The sequence below is a fragment of the Propithecus coquereli genome, unplaced genomic scaffold (assembly GCF_000956105.1).
Source record: "Propithecus coquereli isolate 6110/MARCELLA unplaced genomic scaffold, Pcoq_1.0 Scaffold325, whole genome shotgun sequence".
Lineage (NCBI taxonomy): Eukaryota > Metazoa > Chordata > Mammalia > Primates > Indriidae > Propithecus > Propithecus coquereli.
In genome coordinates this window covers 911,590-934,123 of record NW_012148897.1, presented here as the reverse complement: position 1 = coordinate 934,123, position 22,534 = coordinate 911,590, and the positions used below count along the sequence as shown (strand labels likewise).

The window sequence follows — 22,534 nt, the reverse complement described above, 5'->3', positions numbered from 1 at the left end:
TAGTGAGAATTTTGTAACTCCTTATATTTCTCTTTTTGCCCTGGCTGTCAGAGAGCTCAGGGGAAATTAGATGTCTAATTAAAGTATACTATTGTACTTTATGCTACAGTATTCTTCATGGATAATACACTTGCTTCTTTCATTTACAGCTTTGATTTTAAATTTTTATTGTAACATTATTATTGTAATAATAATCAAATTTTTAAGAAACAAGTAGGATATAAATAATAATAATGTAATTTGTGTTATTTCCCTCCTTGAATGAGACATACTAAGATCAGAGAATGAAAAGGCCTGACTCAGGTAAGGGAGAAGCCAGTCAAGGTGTGACTTTGAAGCAAGTCCTAGAAGATGGATTTATAGAGACTGCACTCAAAGATTAGCAATAAATTCAAAGGGAGCAGACTTCTAATTGAACTGTCCTTCCCCATTTCTTAGACTGACTCAGTATCTAGCCAGAACCTGGTATGTAGTAAATATTCGTGTTGAATGAACAGTGTTTGTACTAGTGATTTCACCATAGTGAATTTAGAGTTTCCTTGGACTGATTACCGAATTACAAGAGCACATTCAGGAGCTTCTCCAGGGTATATACTACATAAACTCTTCATCAAACCAGCCTCATCAAAAATGGCCTAAGCCACACAGCCTTGAGATAAGGACATTAACTAAAGAAATAAACACAAAGAGAATTCCTCTGGGCACTAGAAGGTAGCTTAAAACTGCCTTTCAGGAAGCAATTTACCAGATGAAATTTCCTAGTGTCTAGTAAATTCCAAAGATTGAACTTAACATCTTGCAAAACAACATTAAGCAGCAGCCCAGCTGCCTATGATTATGGATCTTCAGAGTCTGCAAGTCAACCAGAGGATGCATTTTGCTTACTTACCTCTCACTACTACAAGTGGACAGTCACAATACATTAGAAATCCTGGCACTTTAAAAACGATCTCATTTTTCTCTAAAAACTGAAGGTCTTACTATAAACTTGGATCTCATTAAAATTTATTACAGGCATTCCAACATGGTCTACAAAATCTTGGTTACAAAATCCCAAAAGCACAGAAAGAGATACAGATAGCATTGGCATCCTGTCTCCAGCCAGCCAATGCACTCTAAATTGTAACCACCTGGTACAATTATTTTCTCTGAAGTGTACATATTTTCTTCAGTCCTTGTAATCAAATACTACTTCAGAGACAGGTAGTAACATTATTTCCCTTGTGGCAAACAATGACAAGTTGATTAGAAAGATAAACACAGCTCCAGTTCAAATGTTCTAATCACTAGGTGGCACTTCCTGATTCTAAATCTCAGTGTTAGCTCGTGGTTTCCAGTATTCTCAGCAAAGTTCGTTAAAAATCTAACATTTTATTTTGCCCACCATAAAACTTTGATCAATGTATTTTCAGAATGGATCTGAGGCCTTCTATTAAAAAGGTGAGATGAAACTAGAGAATGTGATTTAAAAAAAAAAACTCCCCATCATATCACTTTTACAAGATTCAGTCTGAATTACCATTTTTTTACTTTGGAGATCTCATAAGCAAACAGGAAATGCTGATAACATATTAATGTAAGCTAATTAAAGCAAACTAATTAAAATTAGTTGAAGAGCAACACTTAGAATTGATCTGTATAAGGCATTGGCATGTAACCACAGTTACAGAAGCAAAGAAGAAAAAAAGCACTGCTTAAAGCCTGCCTTTAAAAAATGCAGGGGCATTAATGTTCAAGATAAACAGTTCAAGAGACTCATGGGTTCTCTTGTGATTTTCTGATTTATTTAGAACTCTTTCCCAATCTCAAACCTAATTTCTTCTTCCTCTGCACATCCACTGTTTCTCTACCTTTTTCCATACTTAAAAAATGTTCTAAAATATATTTATATTATTCTTATAATGAAAAAATAAACCAGATTTAATTTCTTTACAGAAAGTCAGAAGTTGGTGTCAGAGGTTGCATAGCCAGTTTCTTTTGGGTCCCTGTTTCTGTCTTCCTTCCAAATCCTCCAATTCCTGTCAGCAAGCCCCTGGAGAGGATATCTTTTGAGCTCAGAAATGGCATCCCAATTGAAGATACAAAGTAAGGAAACCTCAATGTCACCTCTTCCCTTAGGAGGAGTTTTCAAAATATACTGTGAAATTCACTCTATTTGTTAGAGTGAAGAACTTCCTGCAAATGCCTTTTACTACATTTTTTATGTTCTTAGAAAACCTGGAAAGGCCCTAAATAATTCACACACTCTTTCCTGGGTTTGGTTTCTGGATGTGAGTTCAAAATTTTTTCCCCATGACAGTAAATGGCTTTCCTTTTGAGATCACTGATTACTATGACACTAACGGCTCAATTAAAACATAGATGTCACTTTCAGTTACCATCTATTTTAACAGGAATAAAATAAGCTCAATAGGAGGTAACCCTCCAGCTACTTCCTAAATTGCTTAGAGCTCCTTCTCCTACCCTTTCAAGAAGCTATTTTTTCCAAAAAAAGTACATTACAGTGGTTGGTGTGTCTTCACTGCAGGTAGCTTTGCTTGGGCTCAGCTTTCACGAATTTCTAATGTAGAGTGGCGTCAAGGAATCACAAAGCAAAGTTTGAAAAATTAATGCTGCTCCTTCTTTCTCACCTCCTCTGGGAAAGCTGTACATGATTGTAAATGGATCTGCAGGTCCCTCAGCTTAACTGATGCTGAAATGAACACAAAAAACAATGAGCTGAGTTCTCTCCTTTCCTCATCTGCTCTATCTAGTTAACTTTCTACTTGTAAATGCTCTTTCTAGTTGGTAGAAATATGTGCTCATTGGAAAGCTACATATGGTGAACTGTAAGAACAGAAATGAAAAGGTCTTACTGGTCTGAGAATTCTGAGAAGATCTAAGCAGCAACTTAGGCAACTATAGTACCTATACTCAGTTTTTCCCAAGGAGGAAAGTACCCAGCTCTTTAGTCCTAATTCTAGACTTCTCCAGCTCCCATGGCTTTGGGGTTCTTAAGTCTGTGACAGATGGTATCACTCTCAAATAAATGTGCCTTCTTTCCTCACAATACCTGTAAACACAAAGCCTTACAAACCATACCACTTTATCCTTAACAAGGGAATACATAAATTGGTTATTCATGCCTAGACTTGAAAAGAAAATTAAAACTAGAATTTGAGATCACTTACAGAAACATGAATAATACTCAAGCAAAAAAATAAAGAATGAGAGTGAAGATTTCCTCTCTTGGTATTTCAACTCATCAACTATTGCCCACTATGACAAATAATGAATATTTTGGTTATTGATGCTCTCAGAGACAGTGTGAAATGTCTATCAAAATGCTATTTTGAATTCTTGTTCTCAGATTATACTACCGCTTTCCTTAGAAATTTCTCCATGGTAAGCCCTATCTACTGAAATGTGTATGAACTTGTACTTCAATTAAATAAAAACATTAATATATCAAATGCAAACCATATCTTATTACTCTGGATTTTGCTTAGTATTAATAAACACTACTAAAAGGATCTAAAACTGTCTTAACAAGGACTCATAAGTGATAGCTCAGAACCTCTTCTTCCAAAACCTACTTTTGTTTGACTAATACAGTCTGATTCCTCATCTCACCAATAAAAGTATGCGTAGGCATATTCATGTGCAGATGCTGTGAAAGCTGAGTTATGGTCTTCTTTTACTCAGAAATTAGGTCCAAATTATGTGGCATGTGCAAAAGAGAGGAGAAAGGAAACACACACAAACAGAAAACCCAAAGCTACATGCAACCTTGCAAAAATTATAGCTACCTGAGTTTTCCATTGTCAAGAGAACAGAAGCATAGTTTTAGAACTGGAAGACATCTATGAGATCCTGTTCATGCCATCAATTTATGGGAAAATGGGCTTTAGGAAGGTTTGGTGACTTGCTCAAGGTCACATAACTGGTTGGCAGTAGAGCTGGGAATAGAATTTGGGTCTTTTCATTCCAAGTCCTCTTTCAGTTATACCACAACACATCTTAATTCCTGAAATCATCAAAATTTTTCATTTAGACAAAAATCTTTCTAAACTGGTATTATGGTCTAAATGTTTTTGTCTCCCCAAAATTTACACGTCGAAACCTAATCTCAAGGTATTGGGAAGTAGGGCCTTTGGAAGGTGATTAGGTCATCAGGGCAGACCCCTTGTGAACGTGATTAGTGCCCTTATAAAAGAGGCCCCAGAGAGAACCCTCACCCCTTCTGCCCTGCGAGATTACAGCAAAAAGACAGCCATCTATGAGGAAGCAGGCCCTACAGACACCAAATCTCCTGGCACCTCGATCTCGAACTTCCCAGCCTCCAGAACTGTGAAAAATAAAGCTCTGTTGTTTATAACCCAACCAGTCTATGGTATTTTGTTATAGCAGCCTGAAAAGATTAATATACTGGCTTACATAATTCTTGTTTTTATATAGAGAGTATAATAAACATTATCGAACCTTTTCTCTGTGAATCAAGGTCACCATCAAGATCAATGATGTCAACGAATCTGTGAATGAGTCTGTGAATGTTAATAATGACTTTGAGTGTAGTACAATGTTGGGGATCTGATAAGTGCTTTTTATGGATTTGCTCTTTGCTCTCAATCCTTACTGTTCTCAGTGTCACTTCTCCAAGTATCATCCCCTTTCCCTACCTTATAATTTTAATTCTAAACTCTTACGGTGGCTGAAGTCTATACTCTAGAGTAATATGAAATGTGGCAAATGCACAACATATTTCGTGTAGCATTATTCATAGTAGAAAAATAAAAATTAAAACAAAAACCATAAATGTCCAACATAGGAGACTATTTAATGAGTGGTACTTTCAAATAGAATATTCTGTAGCCATTAAAATTATTTGAACATGAAGAGGCTTTAATGAAATGAAGTGGTGCTTACGTAACAAATGTTAAGTGGAAAATGCAGGATATAAAACTACAAGATACTAACCACATTTTAAAATGCTTAGAGAGAAATATACCAAAATGTTTACAATGGTAAGATACTAATAACTATTATTTTATTATTTTCTGTTAAACTGTTCTTTCTACTTATTTCCAAAATTGAAGTGTAACACTTAAAAGTCAGAAAAAGAATTTAGAAAAGAAAATATCACATTGGAAAATATGATCTAGCTAGTCATAACTATATAAAATAAAAATATGTAGATTCTAAAGCTTCTGCTGTATGAACTTGTCCACAATTCTGTGACATTGTATGGTTGCACACACATGGTTTTTGTTCACTTCCCATATCTTTGCTGAATTTCAGGTTGCTGGATAGTTAAATTGTGGACGGGCAAAGCATTAAGGTACACATGTATTTAAAAGGGAAGAGAGGACACACAAATATAGAAAGACGGGAAAAAAGGTTAGAGAGAAAAAGTTCTGAGCTAATGCTTTTAGACAAGTATTTAAGGGATTTTTTTTTTCCCATTAATTGGTTTCTAGAAGTTTGGAAGTAATAAATAGTGGTAATTGTCATTAAGTCACTCAGGCTGATTTATCAGCGGATGAGCATTAAAGACAAATTAACCTCTCTAGAGACCAAGATACCTTCTAACTAACAATTAACTACTTCCTAAAACTGAGAAAGCTGAATTAAGAATGTGAGAAAGTCAAAACTCAGATAGCATGGAAAGAAGCTAAGCAGCTGAAACAAATGAGTGTGTTAGTACAGATGCTCCTCAACTTACGATGAGGTCACAACCAGATAAACCCATTCTAAGTTGAAAATATAATAAGTTGAAAATGCATTTAATATATTTAATCTACTGAATATCATAGCTTAGCTTACCCTACCTTAAACATGCTCAGAACACTTACATTACCCTACAGTTGGGCAAAATCGCCTAACACATGGGCGAATCGCCTAACACTTTTATAATAAAGTATTGAGTGTCTCATGTAATTTATTGAATACTGTGCTGAAAGTGAAAAACAGAATGGTTGTATGGGTACTCAAGTTGAACTCTTCATAAGTCAGGGGCCTTCTGTATGGGATGGTTATATCTGACGGTATTGAATACTACTACTGATTTTCCATCCTAATTTCTTTGTATTATCATGAAACATTTTTCTGTTAAATAGTAATATATTTTCCTATTTTCTCCTCTTCCTTTCATTGAAATCATTAATATACGGCTTATGGAGGAGAAGGCTGGGACCTTTTGAATTTACAGCACACAATGACACTCATTGACTCATACATACACACAGCCCCCACCAAATCTGCCACCCTGCATCATGTCACTCAGAGAAGATCAAAGGCAAACTGAGCCCAGAGTGGGCAATTTAACAAATAGATGTTTGACTCCTCAAAGCTTCTAAAGATAATTTTTTAAAATTTCCCTCTGCCTCCCCAAACACTACATGCTAAGAAAAGACTAAGAGTACAGGTGACCCTTGAACAACATGGGTTTCAATCACGTGAGTCCACTTATATGTGGATTTTCTTCCCTCTCTGCCACCCCTGAGATAGCAAGATAAGCCTCTCCTCTTCATCCTCCTTCTCAGCCTACTCAATGTGAAAATGATGAGGATGAAGATTTTTATGATGATCCATTTCCACTTAATGAATAGTAAATATATTTTCTCTTATGATTTTCATAATAATATATTCTTCTCTAGCTTACTTTATTGTAAGAATACAGTATAATTTTAAAAAATTATTATCATTATTATTTTAGAGACAGGGTATTGTTCTGTCGTACAGGCTGGAGAGCGATGGCTGATCACAGCTCACTCCAGCCTCAAAATTTTGGGCTCAAGCGATCCTCCTGCCTCAGTGTCCTGAGTAGCTGAGACAACAGACGTGTAACACCACTCCCTAATTTTTTAATTATTTTGTAGAGACAGGGTCTCATAATGTTGTACAGGCTGGTCTTGAATTCCTGGCCTCAAGCAATCCTTCTGCCTCAGCCTCCCAAAGTACTGGAATTATAGTTGTGAGCCACCACACCTGGCCAAAATACAATACATAATATATATTAACATATAAAAATACGTTTTAATTGACTGCTTATGTTATCAGTAAGGTTTCTGGTCAACAGTAGGCTATTAGTAGTTAAGTTTTGGTGGAGTCAAAAGTTATACATGGATTTTTGACTTTGTAGGGGGTTAGTTTCCTTAACCCCCATGTTATTCAAGGGTCAACTGTACTTTAAACTGGTTTGAGGGATAGACAAGATCCAAACCTGTTCTCATTCAACATTAGTGGCATTAATTAGCATTTGCAATATGATTTCTGAGGACTTCCCCAAATATATATTTTATTATATACAAATATATAAACCAAAAATTTATAACATATTATTATTATAATGACCTTGTGAGATATTATTAGCTCTATTTAATAGATGAAGAAATAGAAGTTCTAAGAGGTTAATTTGTTAAAGATCACACCAGTATTACGCTAGAGGGAAGGCCTGGAATTTAGATCCCCTAACTCTCAAACCTGTGTTTATTTCTACTATTTTATGCTACAGAGTTTATTGATAGATTGATTCCATGCCAAAGTAGTTGCTACTAAAAGCCACACACAAGTGTACCTCTGTAGATTAGTAGTTGCTCAACAACAATGTAGGAGAGTGGAAAATTATTGCTGAGAAAGGGAAAAATGGAGTGGTGGGAGGTTGCAGCTGATGTTTATTTCCACTTTGGTGATTTCTTATGACCCTTCATCCACGAGAATGCATCCCTGTTCTCTTGACAAATATAAGTTCACCATTTGTCCTTCAAGGTTTAAACTAACGCCCTACCTTAAAAAATTCCATGGAAAACTTGAGCCACTCTCGTTATTCCTTGACTCCACATCTCGGCTTAATTTTAATAGCTTGTGGATATTACAAGATATAATTGTCATCCCAAATTCCTCAGGAATTTTTCTCCAGAGGTCATACATGTATGTTTTATCTCCCCAGCTAGACTTTAAGCAAGCTCTATGTTTTCTACATCTCCAATTCCTCCCCATCTTTTCAATGCTCTTCTTTTCTTCCAACTGCCTAGTACGTTGCTATGCATTCAATGATTGCTTACCACGCAAGTGAGAACCTCTATTAGGTGGTAAAAGCACAGATTGATTAGTAATTAGGAGGTTGGAGTCCCTGCTGTACAACTAAGTAACTGCATTATCTCAGGCACGTCTATGGGTCTCAGTTTTCGTACCATAAAATGGTTCTGGGGATAGGAAGTGGGTGGACTTAGGAGTTATAGAACTCATAAGTGATCTATATATGATCTATAAGATGCTATGAATATTTAAATATTATTTTGATTGGCACTGATCACAATCTTACTTTATTCCATTAGGGATAAGAGATGAATAAGAATTCCAATGAGAAGAATATTGAAAGTAAGACAAATACAGAGACCAAATAATAAACCATCCAACAGGCAGGAAAAAAGCCAATGTGTCTGGAGAATTAATAAAGCAAACGTGAATCAGAGAAAGTAGAGATGTTCTGGGCAAGGCTAGAAATGTAGATCCTGCTAAAAAGGGACAAGAAAGGGTTAGAGGGTGGAATGTAAATGGGGAAAGCTTAATAACTAGAAAATTGTATTAGTGGTTAGGCAAATGTAGCATAATGTTTTTTTTTAAATTGCTCTTCTGTTTGTTATTCAAGCTTGAAACCAAATATTAATAATGTCAGTATTAAGCATGCTTAGATTATGATGAAGAAAATAAGATGGGATGGTAAAAGTATTCTTGTAGAAATAAAAACAGAAGTTCCTGGCATAAAAATAAGTATTAATACTATCAACATTTGACTATCAGAAACCTATTTTCCTATACTTTTTCTTTCAATTTTTTTTTTTTTTTTGGCAGGGACAGAGGTATGGCAATTTTAATCAGGATATTTCTGCTGCTTAAGTTTAATTTTATTAAAGATTTTTAATAATGCCAAGTAACACTATACTCATTTCATTAAAATTTGGTTTTAGCTATCAGACCATATAATGGATTAAAATGGTATTATGAAGAGGTCTGCCCATAACTTCATTAATAAGCTCCCTTGGATGAGAAGAACTTATGGTAAGCAGTGAAATGAAGTCTCTGGTGTGGTAGTCTCTGTGTTCCTAAGAAAAAGAAAGTCGAGTTCAGTTTAACAGTTCAAGAAAAAAATAGTACTTCTTCAAAAAAGAATCTGAAATTTTAAAAAAATCGGAATCAAATAATAGTTCTTGGATTACAGGATGTAAAGGTTTTTGGCTGGTATCCAAAATTGAAATAACATTTTAAGAGTACATGGTTAATAAAAGGATAGAAAAATTCCATTTAAAAAAAGCAGAAATTTAAAGGGATTTGTTATTTAAGAGCCATTTTTAAGAATCTTCTGACAAAGTTTTGATACTAAAACTGCCGAGAAGAAACTTACTATTAGTCCACGTTATATAACTTTGAATCCAATTTGCCCTTAACCTTCTACCTCAGAAAAGGTTCCAAGTTTAACCAAGGTCTATGATGAAAATTTTGCAAAAGGAATGAAAATTTTGCAAGAGGAAAAAAGTTGTGTGTGTGTATTAAAGACAAACATACCTGCTTCATCATAAGATACAGTCAATTTTTCTAGCATTTCTCGGTCAATTGACAGAATCTGCTGTTCAAGGATGGTCTGGTAAGACAATACACTATTTTCTTTGTCTTTCTCGTAGTCCTGAAGATGGTGTTTAAGGGCCTCTGGGAGTCGAGATTTTACATATTCAGCTGCAGTCTGCAGATAAAACAGTCAGAGAACTCCATTAGTACTTCTCATCTTAGCCTTTTCACTTACCCCGAGGTGTTGCAGAGAAAACTCAAAGCACTGTGGAACCAACCCTCCAGACAAGCATGTCCTTGTCATTGTCATTTTTAGACTCCACTGTACCTAGTAAGGTGGATCTTCAAATAGACAGAATCACAGACCTCTAAGAGCTTTCTACCAGGTTTAAAGGCATAAAAGATGATGGATTTGGTTTGATATTAACGGAGCTAGTGCTCAGAGTTTCAACTATGACAGTGAACTCTAAAGGCCCCATGACAGTAATTTTGCTAGATACAAATCTGACTTTCCCTCTTCTAGAATGCAGAAGATAGCCACTCATCTCAGCAATGAGCCCATCCATGCTATGCCATTCACATCCCTACTTTGTTTTACTAGTCTCCACTCATTAATGGTTCCATAAGAACTCTTGTAAAGTGAATAGAGAAGACAGCCCTCTGCCAGTGCTGATAATGAAATAATGGGATGAAAAGATCTAAAACAATGATGCCCCTTAACCTGAAAAAAAAGAAAAGAACTGTTCACCACTTAAATGTTTTAGCATTTATATATATTAATTTGGGTTTTTTAAAAATTGTTTATCTTTGTTTCTTGCTTCTACACTATCTGTACAACACATTCCTAACATCTGAAATTACATGCGGTGATTTCAATCAGGTAAGCACATTCCACTTGGGGTTAGAAAGGAAGACATACATTTTGAAAAAGACCTTCTCAAAGATTCTTTTTTTTTTTTTCGTTTTTTTGGTTTGTTTGTTTTTTTTGAGTAAAGATGGGGTCTCACTCTTGTTCAGGCTGGTCTCGAACCCCTGATCTCCAACAATCCACCCGCCTCGGCCTCCCAGAGTGCTAGGATTACAGGCGTGAGCCACCACGCCCGGCCTAAGATTCTGATATGTTCTTCTGGCGGACTGTTGGCTCCCTCCCACTTGAGAATCACAGTACTAGTTAAACATAACTTTATGGGAGAAATTAAGTGATAGAATGGCATGTATGAAGCAGGGAACTCTGAAATTCTGAAAACGTTATCTCTTGAGAATGTCAAGTTTGGCATCTCCCTGCACTGCAGTTCTTCGCTTCCATAATGTCTAAAGCTGATGAATCAATAAATGAAGTTATACGTATATTGTTTAAAATTACATTCATAATGAATAAAAAAAACTTTAAACTACTAAAAAAAAAAAAGATAGCCTCTGGGGCAATCTTTGCCTAGAATGAAGCAAAAACTCATCTACACAGTTCAATTTTTAAAAATCCTGTGGTATTGTATTGCACAGGAGGGTGACTATGGTTAACAGTGAGATATTCTATATTACAAAATAGCTAGAAGAGAGGTTTTTGAATATTCTTAGCACAAAGAAATGATAAATGTATGAGGTGATGGATATACTAACTACCCTGATTTGAACATTTAAAACATCGAATGTACCCCATAGATATCTACAATTGCACTATGTCAATTTTTAAAAACCCTGTATAGCATTATTAATTGCATAATTTAAAATCAGTATGAGTTACATACACACACACACACAGACATATATATGATACATGCTCATCAACAGAGGTTCAGGTTTTTGCATTTATAAAATAGTATGCTCTATAGACTTTGGAAAAAATAAGGTAGGACTATATGTACTGTAAGAACATATAGGACACCATGTAAGAACACCATGATATATTGTTGAGATTAAAAGGCAAAGTTACAGAATATCAGGGATAGTGTATCCTTTTTATGTAAAGCATACATATATGTATATATTGTATTTAGTGTTATACATGTATGGGAGAAGATATGGAAGGATATACTCCAGTTGTGAAGGATATTTTTTACTTTCCACATTTCTGTATTTTTTCCATGTTCTTACCATTATCATTTTTAAAAACTATCTTTAAAATATATTTCTTTGTAAACTTCATAGTTTTCCTTTTAAATGCTAGAATAATTTAGGATGAAAAGAAACTTGCCAGAACAATGACAATTGACTTCCCAGGAAAAGTCCCCTGGGAAGTGGTGAGAAAAGCTGTATTTCACTCCTTGGAGTAGCCAAAGATAGCACACAACATTTTTTATTTTCAGATTTATATTTAGATTCCCTAAGTCAGTTGCTGATGAAATTATAACTTTAAAGTATCACCAAACATTGTTCAATTTCTCTGCCAGGCAGCTAGCGCAGAACAAATAAAATTATTCCATAAAATGTAAATGGACTCAGCGCATTTACACAATATATTTAATTCTAAAGTTTAACAATAATTTTCTTATGACACTGGAAAATGAAGAGACACACTGCAGAATAACTATTTTTAAACTTGCACTATCTTGCTATTCAGTGTAACGTCTGTTGGTAATTTTTTTCCTTGGAATACCTATGAGGTATAGGAAATAGTTCCATAATTCACATTTGACAAATATTGATGTACTCTATATTATTGAAAGCACACCACATATTTCCTTCCAATTGTACCTCCTAATTTTATTTGAAATGAAATTTACTTTCCTAATTACAACCATGATATAGATCTTTGAACAGGGCCTTTATCTTTGATTATATTAGAGTTATATTTTGGCATTTCATTTCTAAAACAGTATAACTTCATGTGTACAGTTCTCTCTATTGCTAAAGATTCTTGGAGGAATGGAAAGAAACAACTCTAGGCAAAATATTAGATTCTGCCAAGATATTTTAAGAAATCACCTTTTACTGAGGTGATGCTCTAAATGTATTCAAACGGCAGTTAAACTTATGTTGAAGAATGAGCTTATGTTCAAAATCATGTTATTAACTGAGATTGGAATTACTCTATGAGTAACAGATAATACAAAGAGCAATTTGAATTTAAAAACTTTGCTAATTCTAAAAGTGAAGTGAAAACAAAATAAAAATGTGTGAGTACTTATCTATTCTTTAATCAATGATAAATGCTACTGAAGTTTAAGTCCTAAATAGCATATTCTTATAACCTAATTATTCTGATGCAACAACATTATTATTACTATTATCAGGATCTTGCATGCGTGCGGTACTGTATGCTTTTCCAAGCAATGTATGCCCTTTTCATTCTGTATCTTCACAATAACTTTGAGTGAAAGTAGACAAATTATTGGTTTTGGCTAATCCTTTATATCCTTCAGAGTTTGGCTTAAATGCTATATATATATACTGTGTTAGTGTTGCTTCTATGAACACCTAAGAGCACCAAACAGTCTTCCAATTCTTGCCTTTATTTCTTCATTTGGCAACAGGTTTGATTCTGCTAGGGACCCTTTAAGAGTCATATAGAATGTACTTCAGAACTGCACGTGTGAGTTAAGGGTTACCTTATGACAGGCTCAGGTTTGTGCTTACCCAAATGTATCCTAGGTGGCGGTAGAAAAGCCTCAGGGCAGAAAGTGGAAGAAAGTTCACAGATTCCCTCTGGTTAGACCTGAGAAGATGGTGGCCTCAGCAACAGCTGAAGTAAAAAGATAAGCTAAAAGCTTATGAGGCTGGGCACAAAAGTTGCCCAATGCACCTTCTTACAGAATTTGCATACATTTATATTACTCATGCCAGCTTCAGTCTGGAAGACAGTAAAGGGCTAAAGTAGACCCGATAAAAGGAACTCAGTGAGTGAGAAGGATAAATGAAAAAAAAAAAGGAGAATCATTAAGAATTTAAATTCTGGGAATACAGTAGGTAGAATGCTGATGCTATTCATTAGGCTAAAAAAACTATTTATTATTATAGTGGTATGTTCTTTAATTAACAACTGATACGTATTAAAGAATTTGGGGGCTGCAAAAGTATGTTTTAAGAACTGCTAAAGCTTCACAATTCATCTTAAAAAGAAAAGCTGTGAGCCAGCTAACTCTAATTTATTGACTGACTGCTGAGTAAAGCATATTAGACTTGACACTATTGGGAGAACAAGCCTCTATCATAAAGGAACCTGCAATTTCAATATGCAGAGAAAGCACACAGGAAATACTGGAAAAACACATTTTACAAAGCAATACAAAAATAGGCATGAATCTTGAGATAAAATACTTATTTAATATATGAGCTATGTTAAGTTCTGAGCAGCCTCTAGGGAGAGAAATTAAGAAGGGAGAGGCAACACAGAAAAATAATCAGGAAATCATTCTGGTGGAGTTTAAAGGCCAACTTTGAGATAAGAGGCACTTATTGGAGGAAAGACAAGCAATCTAGAAAGCAGTGAGTGTGAGTTCATTGGGAGAAATAATTAGAAATGAAGTTGATAAAATTAGGAGCATGAGAGAGCTGGCAGTTGGAGAAGTCTGAACTCCATGTTAAGCCAGGGAGTTTTGATTTGTAGCAGTTAGTATTAGGAAACAACTGCAACATATTGAGGACTAAAATAAGTGATCAAATCTTGTTTGAGAAACAATGTGCTTGAAGCTGAGTTTAAGATGCACTGAAATATTATAGAATGAGATTAAAGCGAGACAAGTAAAAAGTCTGAAGGAAAAGAAAACTGGCCTTCTACGCTGTTGGTTGGAGAATAAATCAGATAATCTTTTTGGACAGAAAGTGAAAAATGTAAAAAAACTTTAAAATAGTTTATACCTTTTACCTAGTAATTATCTTTCAGGAATTTACTTTAAGGAAAATTGAAAGATGAGCACAAAGCCTTGTGTACAAACATTTTATAAAAATGTTATTCATGATAATGAAAATCTGTCTAGAAATTGGTTGATTAAATTATGGGATATTGTATAATGGAGTACAATGTAGCTATTAAAAATCATGTTATGAAAGAATACTAAACTATGTAGAAAAATGCTTATAATAAAAAGCAGATTACTCCAGCCTGAGCATGAGCAAGACCCCGTTCTACAAAAAAATAGAATAATTAGCCAGTACAGTGGCACTCTCCTATAGTCCCAGCTACTCGGGAGGCTGAGGCAGGAGGTTCACTTGAGCCCAGGAGTTTGAGATTACAGTGAGCTATGATGACATCACTGCACTCTAGCCGTGGGTGACACAGTGAGACCCTATCTTGAAATAAATAAATAAATAAAATTAAAAAAAAAACAGATTACAAGGTAGTTTATATACTACATGTATGAGGGAAAAATGGTTAACTTATATGAATTTGTATCATAAGTTAACTCAGAGTAGTAAGAGTTTGGGTGACTTTTATGTTTTTCTCTATGTAGTGTTCTGCATTTTCCAAATTTTATAAAATAACATTAATATTTCTGTGTGCCAGCACTGTGCTGAATACTTTAAATATGTTCGCTTATTTAATCCTCACAACAACCCCAAAAGGTTTTTACAGGTGAAGAAACAGACTCAGAGACTTATCCTAGGTTATGCAGTGAGTAGTGGAGCAGGAAAGACCAATCACCTTTGAACTAGAAAAAAAAAAAAAAAACAACAACTAACTTTTTAAAAAGAAAGCAATGCCTTCTGTGGTCATTTCTTTCCAAGGTAAAGCAACCCCAGGCTAGGATAAAGCCCATGAGAAGAGAACAAAAGAGCTCAGGAGCAAAGCTTCCCAACAGATGAAAAAGAAAAACAAGTAAACTGTCACTATCTTCACTGCTGCATAACTGGAAGCTAAAGATGATGGTGGAGCTATTGAGAATAATGGGAAAACTGAGTAAAGTGAAACAATATATTAAATTTACTTTTGAACATGTAACTGTGAACCCGAAAACTATCCATCTCTCCATATTTTAGGGAATAGCCACCACCACCACCACCACCACTACCCTTCAGGGAAAAAAAAAACTCCGAGAGGAAAAAGTGTTAGCACTCAGAAGAAAAATATCAGACCAATGACTCTGGTTGCAAGTTTTCAGCGAGGCAAAAGCTTCTTTTCAAGAAAAGATATTAAGTGATATTGAATTAAATTCTAATAGAGCCTTGATTAGGAAAGGATCACAAGTAAATTAGACTTATGTTTCAAATCACTTTTAGTATTTTTCTCTGGAACTGTGCAAAAGTCAAGTTACTATTCATTTTGGCCTTTAGTGGACTTAAAATAAAAACAGCCTTCTGATGTCCATAGCTATGAAAATACACCTCATCATATTATAATTTTTATTTAATATTGCGTATGTCATAGTTGTGGAAGTTTTTAATTTCTCGCTCCCTCTTTTTTAATCAAATGTTCTATTTTGTTACCAATTCCAAAACTTAGTGTATAGTATGCAATTTTATAAAGTTTTAGATATATTAATCAAAAGAAAGAAAACTCCCCTATACGCATAAATTATTACTTAAAAGTTATTTTTAAAACCAAGAAGTGGATTTCATCATTAAGTTTGAAAAGAATTGTGTTGTAAATCTTGTTCCTGACATAGAGACCCAATTTCAAAGTAATTTTGAAAAATCAATAGATGATGTTTTAAGATTTTAAAACCTGGGACATGCATCTTAAAAAGAAAAGGAACTTTTGCCCCAAGGATGGTCTAGAGAATGCTTCGCCAAGATAAAAAGTTATAGAATTTTAATATCTTCCAAATTCTATGATTTTATAAATTACCCTTCCCCCTCCATTTTATTTAGCACACACACACACACACACACACACACACACACACAGGACTGTAATTCGAGCAGAGAGAAATCCACAAGCTCCACTGAACTGAATGGGAAATAACTGATGGCAGTGCCTTTCAGTTTATATTTACACCACATACATGCCTAACTTGGAACACAGAGTGCCACTGCTTCGGATATGTGTGTTGACTGTGAATGGACACAAGCTTCTAAAGCTAGACCAAAAGGACACTAAAGCAAAGAGCTGATCTCTGTATCTGCGTCAAGGGTAAATTTAACACTGATCTCACACAATAAGATGCTGGATCTGGCTCTAAGGGCATGTGATCAGTGACCCTCTTCTGTGAGACTTTGGTACTGAGGAAGACAGACATACAAGGGAGATAAGATGAGAAATCAATTCTGCAAATACTGAGTAGGAAAGGGGCTGAATTTTGGGAAATGGTAACTCAGGGATGATTGCAGGGTATTCAGAGGTTAAAGAAGAAATCATCATGAGTATCCTTCAAAATTCATGCCAGAAGAAGATAGAAGGGACAAGGGAGTAATATTTTCTTGCAGGCAAGGTTTCCTTGCCCTTGAAGGGAAGTGAATGTGTGTTTGCTGATTTAGCAGCAGCCAGCACACAGAACACATGTTAATTTACTTAGCTCCACCTTGGAATCCATCTTTCTTATGGAAACATATCATTAACTTTTGACAGCTGCTCTTTGGCTCCAGGCACTTTAAAACAAAGTCAGAGTGAGTGCCCTTGCCCACCAGGAAGAGGACATAAGGCAAGGGAGTTATTCCTCTCTCATGCCTGCCAAGAGTGTCATTTCTTGCCATTTTTAGTCTTTGGCACTTCTAACCTGGAGAGGTTATTTAAATAAGAAAAGCATCTTTGAGATCACCATTTTGCACTCCTGAATTCATAATGCTGCCTCAAGAAGGCAAATTTGATTCCTTCGAGAGATATAGCATTGGGAAAAATGTCCCAGGCTTAAACCAGAAGCATATAAATGAAATCTTATGCCTATTACAGAGATTTAAGATTGCTCTGGAGAACCAAAGCTGCAGACATGCAAATGCTAGTCAGTCATGAGGCAAAATGACCATGGCAGAGGGCATAACACTCAGAATGTGAAGGACTTGAAATCATATAACCTACTTAATATGGAGACTGAAGTCTTCATTTAGTTTAAATGAAAGGTGATGACTTCTAAGTTATAGATTATTCAGGACAATTCCTCTGGGATTCCTCAAGTGACATACTTTTAATAACTTTATCAGTCATCTAATTTATATTTAATCTGACATTATATTCATGTGGTAGCACCAAGCATGCCCAAGTCTGAATATATAACTCAAATCCCACATCCTGTATGAGGGCTTCCCTAATTGCAGATGGACACTTTTATATAAAAACTAACTTACATTCTTCTTCTAGATCCCTACTTTCTAATTGCAGTAAGATATAATTTAGCCTAGGTATCAAATATTATTCAGCCATGTGGTCCATCTTCCTTATCTTATTATTTTGATCAAAATCTATATTCAAACTCTAAAGGATTAAAAAATTTATCTGTTTATAGTCTACAGAAAAATTGAGGTTACTTACCTACTACCAAAGTGATGAATGAATTCTTTGCCCCTCAATCATCATACATATTCCAGGGAAAGGTTAATGGATTCAGGGGAATAGGTTATACTAGTTCCATGGCCTTTCTTTTAATTTTTTTTTAATAGCACACACACACATTTAAGTTCTCCTGAGAGATAGCAACAGCAAAAAAATGGCTTAACAGCAGATTTTTTTCATAAATCTGTTGAGAAAACGAGCAGCACTCAGCCAAAGCAGTCTGGCTAAATTTTGTAATGGGTTATTTTTTGAGCAGTTATAGAAAGAAGAAACTGTTTCACATTCTATACATCTGAGATCTACAGAAGAAAAATGCAAAGTAATATTTGTTTACAGAAAGAAATATGTTTCATATTTCAAAGAAAATTATGGTTAATGACTGATAAAATTTCCTTCCATTTCTGAATCTTGGGCTATAGAGCTTGGGGAAATGTTAATTTCCACGAGTGCTATCCAAATGTATTCTGGAAAGTTCTATGCAGAATGCTAACTGCAAATGCCCTTTGGGAATTCAGAAAGCCAATGGGACTAACTGTTATAAATGAATTATAAAACACTCATGAGTTACAAATCAAAAAGAACTCTGTAGCTATGACAGCAAAGCAGCTCCTCAGTGAGGTAGCCAAAACAGATAATATGTTCCTTGTCTGGCAACCTCTGTTTATATAGGGGCAGTGCCAGAGAAGCCCCATTGGGGGCCTCACCAGGTTTTTTAAGGTGTACCTGCAGAAAGCAGGTGTGGCCAGGGTGGCAGGGAAGCTCCAGATCAATGCCATTTGGCCTGATGTCTCCAACCTGACATGACTTTAAGAAGTGCCTTCATAACCAGTATTAGCTTTAGGCTCCCTGTATGTGCAGTGGGGGTGTGGAGAAGGGTGGTCCTTTCTGTCCTGGGAGCTGGTAACTGCCTTAGTGTGATGTGAGTAACCCAAAATGGATCCTCACCCCCAAATCGTTTTCCCTTTTAGCTTTCTTTGATGCCTAAAATTCTATCATGGCTTCAATCTTTGGCTAATGCCAGCTCTTCCCCTATCAAAAGGCAAATATTTTAAAGAAGGGTAATACACTAAGTAATGTTCAGTCCTACTGTGGACAAGTTGATCAGATTTTTACCTACAAGGAGGTAGACTGAGAAGTAGTAAGGCACCCAGGGAAACTACTGGGAACGGGTTATAAAGCAGGAAGGTAAAGATAAGGAAAGACAAACTACTCTGAAATTTAACTTTACATGGAGGAAAACACAAATATCTGTACTGCTTGAAGGTTTAAGTTACTCTTCTCCATCTCTGGCTCCCTCTTCAAGATCTACCATCAAAGCTTCTTTGAGGCTAACCTAACCAAGCAAACTTAATTTGCTCGATCTCACACATGGATAAATAAAGAACATGTTTATTTATGTACATAGTTTTAAAACTTCTCCTATACAGATAAGAGTCATCACTTAGGTTGCAAAAGTAGTCTCTCAGAATTAAAGCTATTGCTTCCTCACTAGTCCTACTGCAGCATTGTCTTACATTCAGACCTCTGTTACAGCTCTCAGCCACTTCACAGGGTCTCCAACCAGTCACCTGTTTGCCTCCCCATTAGTTTATGAGCAACTAGCAGGCAGGACAGGGGCTTTTTCACATAGGTGGGTTTCCTTAACACTTAATCTAATGTAGGCATACCAGAAGAAAAGGATGCGGAATGGGTGCTTTAAAACCAGACTTGATATTCTATGAATGGTAATTCTACATGACCACAAAGAAAGAAAAAGGACCATGCCCACAGTGTTTCCTCCTATCACTCTGACATCTGCCTCTCTTTTGCCACAAAGCATATAAATGCCATACTATTTTATACATGCCGAGCATCACATCTTATTTTATACCACAGGAGATCATTTGCAAGGACTGCTGGTTTGGACGGAGCCAGAGCCTGTTCTATCTCATACTTAAAATCTGTTTCCAAATATTTTTGAAACTGACTAAAAATCTTTGGCAGTAATGGATCCTCTTCCCAGAAAAACACAATATCTAATGTCTCATCTTAGGAACCGAGGTATGAAGCTCATAAACTGGGTCACAGTGGAGCCTTATTAGATTTACATCCACTCGTGGGAAAGGCACTGGGACAGGGCTTTAGTTTTCTCTACACAATTAGGTGACTGGGCTTAGTCAGTGTATCTCCACGGGTGGTCCTCCAACAAACTGCTTCTGACTGGGGAGAGGGGAAGGACTCCTTTAAAAATGCAGATTCCCGGGTCCTGCTTCACATTTAGTAAATCAAGATTTTTAAAGAGAAGAACTCTAGAATCTGCTTTTTAAACCTGTGCTGTATTTTAACAGACTCACTAAAAGGTGAAAAACACCAGATTCTACTCCCTAGAGATTCTGATTTTATAAGGTCTAGGCATGTGTATTTTTATAAAGCTGTAGAATGAATTTTGATATACATTTAGGATTGCACAAGACCCTCCACAAGAACAGTCCTCTGCATTCCCCAAGACTCGGTTTGGCAAGTAAATATTTTTAATTCTTGTAAAAACCTTGACTATATACAATGACATTCCTACATGGCCTGTCAACCCTCAGTGCCACAGACTTCTTTTTATCATATAAGACTGCCAGTCTGCTCAGCCTCAGAAAGGCTGAGCCCTTCCCTGAAGCAAACTAACTGACCTTGTATACTTCTGATGCCAGGGAGCACCTGGAACCCTTTCCCAACAGCTTGTGGGCAATCAAGCAAGTCTCAGCAAGCTGTGTGACACAGGCCACAAAATGACCCATGGCAAAGCAATTTGAAAACACAATGATTTCCTCTTGACCATCCTCAGGCATGGTCAGAACATTGACCTGACCTCCACAAAGGACTGCAAGTGAAATCCTGAATCCTGGAAAACTGCAGTAAAATGTAGCAGAAGGGAAAGGAAATCAGCATTGTCAGCAGTGTTGCATAACTTTGCATACAGGGTTTAAAAGGCCGTCTTATTTTAGCAAGATGAAAGTGGGATACGTAATTGTGTGGAAAAGCTATAATTTCAGCAGTGAATGCACCTATTTGTATAAATATAAGATGATACATTTTAAAGTTTGAATGGGTAAATAGTTCATGGACCTTACAGAGAAAAATATATCTTTTTCCAAGTCCTATCCAACTCCAAAAGACAACATCCAGATGAGCGGGCACACAGTCATGGGCTAGAACTACATCCTTTCAACTAATATTTGTTGAATGTCAACTATGTGTCAGACACGGTGTTAGGTGCTAGAGCTAAATGGTGGGCAAAAGTAGATACGAGCCTGCTCGTGGTTATGGACTAGTGGGGAGACAGAAATTAACAAGATTCTTTGAGGGGATACAACAAAAGAACCTAAACAACCTGGTTGAAGTGGAGAAGTAGGGCAGGGAGGGGTTTCCCTGAGAGATAGATGCTTAAGTCAAGATCTAAAAAATGATTAGGAGGTTCACAGGCAAAGGGATGAGGAATAAGGAGAGGTTAACATAGTCAGGATAAGACATCATATTTTTTTGATATGCATTTTCAAAAATGTGGATCAATTAGAGCCATGGGTGAATAAAAGTTGTAATTTATACAAGGAAAGGCCTCAAGATTGATTCTTTCTCTGAGGTTTTGGATAGTAGCCATTGGGTCTATTGAGGAACATAAGAAAAGGACAGATATGCATTACACTTGTCCAGATAAAACTAATAATAACTTTCTGTTTGTTGTGGGGGAAAATAGTTTCTAAATTTCTTTTCATTAAAATGGATTCATTATAAAGAAACTGGGTTTAAAACAACATGAGGCCCAACGAGCTCAGCCTACAGTTGACTAGAAGCCTTACCAATAGCATAAACAGTCGATTAACACATATTTTTGTATCTTATACGTATTATACACTGTATTCTTACAATAAAGTAAGAAAAAAGAGAATGTTACAAAGAAAATCATAAGGAAAATATATTTACTATTCATTAAGTGGAAGTGGATCATCATAAAAGTCTTCAGCCTCATCATTTTCACACTGAGTAAGTAGGCTGAGGGGGAGGAGAAAAAGGAGGGGTTGGTTTTGCTGTATTGTGGGTGGCAGAGGTGGAAGAAAATCCATGTATTAGTGAACCTGCTCAGTTTAAACCTGTTGCTGTTCAAGGGTCAACTGTATTTGTTAGAGATGAATTAAAAACTGACTCTGAGTTTCCTGGCACCCAATGCAAAGAAATAAAGGCAACAATCTGCACAAGTCACAATGTCCTTAAAATAAATTATAGGAAGAATCAAAACAATGGCAGAAATTATTAATTAATCCAAGAATTATTTGCTACTGAGCTCACATTGATCCTCAGAATCCTTCTCAATATAGTATTCCAAGGTAGCCACCAATTAATCAAAATTAGCACATGAGCTAAAACCTGTTTATGAACTTTGGTCTAAATCCAAGGTGGCAAAGTAGGGCCCAAACACCTGTTTTTATAAAGTTTAATTGGAACACAGCCCTGCTCATTTGTTCACATATCATCTATGGTTGCTTTTCTACTACAATTAGAGAGTTGAGCAGTGGAGACAGAGACTATGTGGTACGCAAAGACTAAAATGTTTACTACATGGATCTTTAAAGAAAAAAATTGCCAAACCGCGGTATGGATAAATGG

The 22,534-nt window shown here is 35.8% G+C and overlaps 1 protein-coding gene across 1 annotated transcript in view; it reads right to left on the bottom strand.

The window, feature by feature from the left end:
- Positions 1-22,534, bottom strand: part of PPM1L (protein phosphatase, Mg2+/Mn2+ dependent, 1L) — a 287,544-nt gene that overhangs the window by 65,321 nt on the left and 199,689 nt on the right. The window contains exon 2 of the mRNA XM_012650425.1: positions 9,544-9,718. Within this exon, the coding sequence (XP_012505879.1) occupies positions 9,544-9,718 (175 nt within the window). The remainder of the gene's footprint in view (positions 1-9,543; positions 9,719-22,534) is intronic.